The following is a 4,385-nucleotide window of genomic DNA, read 5'->3' as shown; positions in this document are numbered from 1 at the left end:
TGTCTAATATAAACTTGATTTAGTCCAATAATCAAGTGTTAGGTCCATTAAGTTTGTGCTACTACTTTAAAGAAACTTCTAAAAAAGTGTAAAAATAAGTAGAAGTAATCTTTAATTAAAGAAATGTGTAGAACTAAATAGTTGAGACATGTGGGTAGAACTCTCCCTTGAAGTGTGTGAAAAATTTCTTGATGTATGTGGAACTCTCCCTTGAAGCTTATAAAAGGGGGAGAGGTTGTCATTTGTAAGTGGATCCAAAAAAAAAGACCAATGAAGACAACACAAAAATATTTCTCAAGTAATAAAAACTAATCTTCTTTTAAATATTCTCTCCTCCTACATTTATCTCAAATACTTCCTATAACTTTCTCCTTTCCAACAAAGTGGTATCATAGCTTAGGTTCTGATAAGAAATTCCTCTAGAGTTATCGTAAGCAATGGAACGACATCCTTCCAAGTTCCACTTCTAAAGGGGGGCACCTATGACAATTGGAGCATCAAAATAAAAGCCCTTCTTGGAGCACATGATGTTTGGGAAATGGTTGAAAAAGGCTATAAGGAGCCGCAAGATGAGACTTCACTATTCCAAGCACAAAAGAAGACTTTAAAGGATTCAAGAAAGAGAGACAAGAAAGCTCTCTTCCTCATCTATCAAGCATTAGATGATGATGCGTTCGAGAAGATTTCTGATGCAACATCCGCTAAAAAGGCATGGGATAAGCTTCAAACCTCTCACAAAGGAGAAGACAAAGTAAAGAAGGTGTGTCTCCAAACTCTAAGAGGTGAGTTTGAATCCTTACATATGAAAGAGTCAGAGTCCATTTCTGATTATTTTTCAAGAATTCTCACTATTTCAAATCAACTAAAAAGAAATGGTGAGAAGTTAGATGATGTAAGAATTATGGAGAAGATACTATGCTTACTAGATTCCAAATTTGAGCACATTGTTGTGACAATCGAGGAAACCAAAGATTTAGAAACCATGATGATAGAACAACTTCAAGGATCACTGCAAGTTTATGAGGAGAAGCATAAGAAGAAGCAAGAGATCACTGAGCAACTCTTCAAGATGCAACTAAAGGAGAAGGAAGAAATTCAAGAAAATGAGAGAAGTCAACGAGACTGAGGTAGAGGTTGTTGTCATGGCCGAGGACAAGTTGGATTTGGCAATAGTGGATGAGATTCAAATTTCATCAACAACAATTACGAGAAAGGAAAATACTCAAGAAGAGAACGTGGAAGAAGCTATGCAAGCACAAAGTATGATAAATCTCAAATCTGAAGCTATAATTGTCAAAAGATTGGCCATTATGCTTCAGAATGTAGATTCACCAAGAATAGAGTTGAGGAGGAGATTAACTATGTGGAGCAAAAAGATGAGAATTTTGAAGCAATGCTCCAAGCACGTGGAGGCAATGAAGGTAGCCAAGAAAACACATGGTACCTTGACACTAGTGCAAGCAACCATATGTTCGGAAAAAAAAAGCATGTTCGTGGATCTTGATGAATCAGTAAGTGGCAATGTTTGGCAATGTTTCATTTGGTGATAATTCTAAGACTCCTGTAAAAGGAAAAGGTAAGATCTTAATTCATTTGAAAGATGGAAGACATGAATTCATATCAAATGTCTATTACGTCCTAGATATGAAGAACAATATTTTGAATTTGGGACAATTACTCGAAAAAGGCTATGATATTCACATGAAAGATTCCAGTGTCAAGAAATAGGATGTTCTTATTGAATATCCAAAACGATGTTGCAAAATGTCTTAAAGCTTGCTACGTTGATGCATCCTGGCTATGGTATCTTCGATTTGGGCACTTAAATTTTGGAGGCTTAAGTTTATTATCAAAGGAGAAGATGGTGAGAGGACTACCCTCTATTAACCACCCTGATAAACTCTATGAAGGATGTTTACTTGGCAAGCAATTCAGAATGAGTTTTCCAAAGGAGTTAAACTCAAGAGCTAAGAAGCCACTCGAGCTAATACATGTTGACGTCTGTGGGCCAATCAAGCCATGCTCACTAGATAAAAATAACTATTTCCTCCTTTTCATTGTTGATTTTTCAAGAAAAACATGAGTCTATTTCTTAAAGAAAAAATCAAAAGTCTTTTCCGCCTTCAAGAAGTTCAAAGCTATAATAGAGAAAGAAAGTAGTCAAAAGATCAAAGCCATGAGGACTAACCGAGGAGGAGAATTCCCTTCCAAAGAGTTCTGTGAAGAGAATGGAATCAGATGTCCCTTAATAGTTCCAAGATCCCTCTAATAGAATGGTGTGACAGAAAGAAAAAATAGAACAATCCTTGATATGGCTCAAAGCATGCTCAAAAGCAAGAAACTACCAAAAGAATTTTGGGCAGAAGCTGTGGCATGGGGAAAGACACCACAAGAAACATGAAGTGGAAGAAAGCTTGGTATCTTTCACTTAAGGGTCTTTGAGAGTATAGCTCATGTTCATGTCTCAAACGAGAGAAGAACAAAACTTGATGACAAGAGTGAGAGATTCATCTTCATCGGTTATGATTCAAGCTCAAAAGGGTACAAGTTGTACAACCCAAAACAACAAGAAGATGGTAATCAGTTGAGATGTGGTGTTTGACGAAGAATGACAATGGGACTTTGAGACTCATGAAAAGGAATACAATTTTTTTCCTCCAATTGAAGAAGAAAAGACACCTCAACATGTTCGGCAAAAGCTCACCCCATCAACATCAACCACTCATGAAGACATTTTGTCATCTCCTGAGAGTGAAATGGTTATGTCACGCACAAGAACCCTCTAAGATCTTTATGATCGAACTGAGAGATTGGATAATATCACACTATTTTGTCTCTTTACAGACTGTGAACCAGTGGACTTTGAAGAAGCTGTGCAAGATAAAAGATGGAGAAATGCAATGGACGAGGAAGTTAAATCCATCGAGAAGAACGGCTCATGGGAACTCGTCTCCCTTCTAAAAGGGCACAAGGCTATTGGTGTCAAGTGGGAGTACAAAACAAAGAAGAATGCCAAGGGAGAAATTGAAAGATACAAGGCAGGGCTAGTTGCAAAAGGTTACAATCAAAAGGCTGGGATTGATTATGATGAGATGTTTGCTCCGATTGCTCGCCTGGAGGCTAGTTGCAAGTGAAGTCTGCCTTCTTGAATGGAGTTCTCAAGGAAGAAGTGTATATCGAGCAACCATTGAGATACAAGGTGAAAGAAGAAGGAGAAAACAAAGTTCTCAAGCTAAAGAAGACGCTTTATGGACTAAAACAAGTTTAAGAAGCTTAGTTTGAATGATAAGTCAAGTTTAATGGGTGGTGTTGGATAATATAAACTTGATTTAGTCCATTAATCAAGTGTTAGGTCCATTAAGTTTGTACTATTATTTTAAAGAAACTTCTAGAAAAGTGTAGAAATAAGTAGAAGTAATATTTAACTGAAGAAGTGTATAGAACTAAATAGTTGGAAGAAGTGTGTAGAACTCTCCCTTAAAATGTGTGAAAACTTTTTTAATATATCTAGAACTCTTCCTTAAAGCCTATAAAAGGGAAGATATTGTCATTTGTAAGTGGATAAAAAAAAAGCCAACAAAACCAAAACAAAAGCATTTCTCAAGTAATAAAAATTAGTATTCTTTCAAATATTTTCTCCTCCATTTCTCTCAAATACTTCCTATAATCTTCTCCTTTCCAACAATTTTAACTTGGGTAAACTTAGGCTGGAGTCATACGATCAACTCAAATACTCAGCAGTTTACCAACTTCAAAAATCTTATTTAAAAATGAAAAAATAAAATTGATTAATTTGTTTTCTTTCCGTGCGATTCTTTTTGTGTCATTCAGCATTTTCCAATTGTGAAAGCATAAACTCAATATAAATTTTGATTCGAGAGTCTGTCCACTCGAACGAACAAAACTAATGAAAGAAGACACGCGCATATAAAGTTAATGATTTTCAGTCAATTTCAGTGATTTATAATCTCTTTAACTTGGTGTTTGAAATTTCACATCTTATATGCTATACAGAAATTGAACGCTTGCAGAAAAGGCCATATTACAGTCAATTCTAAACTGGCACAGTGGAGGAACGATATATCAGAAGCATGCTTAGTTTAGATTCTCAAATCTCATCCCTCCATTCTTAAACTTCTGGTAGATCCAATCATATATCCAAGTAATTGGCTATTTCAAATACAAACTGAAAACATATGTAACTTTTATAATAAATGCAACATTAAGCTGTAGTGAACAAATCACCTGTAACATTAATTCATAGAACTCTTCCCATCATATAGATCACTTCTTGCTGTAGATCGAGTTGACCTTGAAGCACCAATCTGTTTGCTGTATATAGGCGTGTCTTTTTCAACTGAAGAATTGCAACACTAATGGATACA

The 4,385-nt window shown here is 35.7% G+C and overlaps 1 protein-coding gene across 1 annotated transcript; it reads left to right on the top strand.

Annotated features, from left to right (window-relative positions):
- The first annotated feature begins 538 nt into the window (after positions 1 to 538).
- Positions 539 to 1,126, top strand: LOC114393567. The gene has a single exon (XM_028354920.1). It carries the CDS (start codon positions 539 to 541, stop codon positions 1,124 to 1,126), a length of 588 nt encoding a protein of 195 aa, XP_028210721.1.
- Positions 1,127 to 4,385: the final 3,259 nt, after the last annotated feature.

Source organism: Glycine soja, chromosome 17, assembly GCF_004193775.1.
Source record: "Glycine soja cultivar W05 chromosome 17, ASM419377v2, whole genome shotgun sequence".
Taxonomy (NCBI): domain Eukaryota; kingdom Viridiplantae; phylum Streptophyta; class Magnoliopsida; order Fabales; family Fabaceae; genus Glycine; species Glycine soja.
Note: the sequence above shows the minus strand (reverse complement) of the source record. Positions and strands in the feature narration are given on the sequence as shown.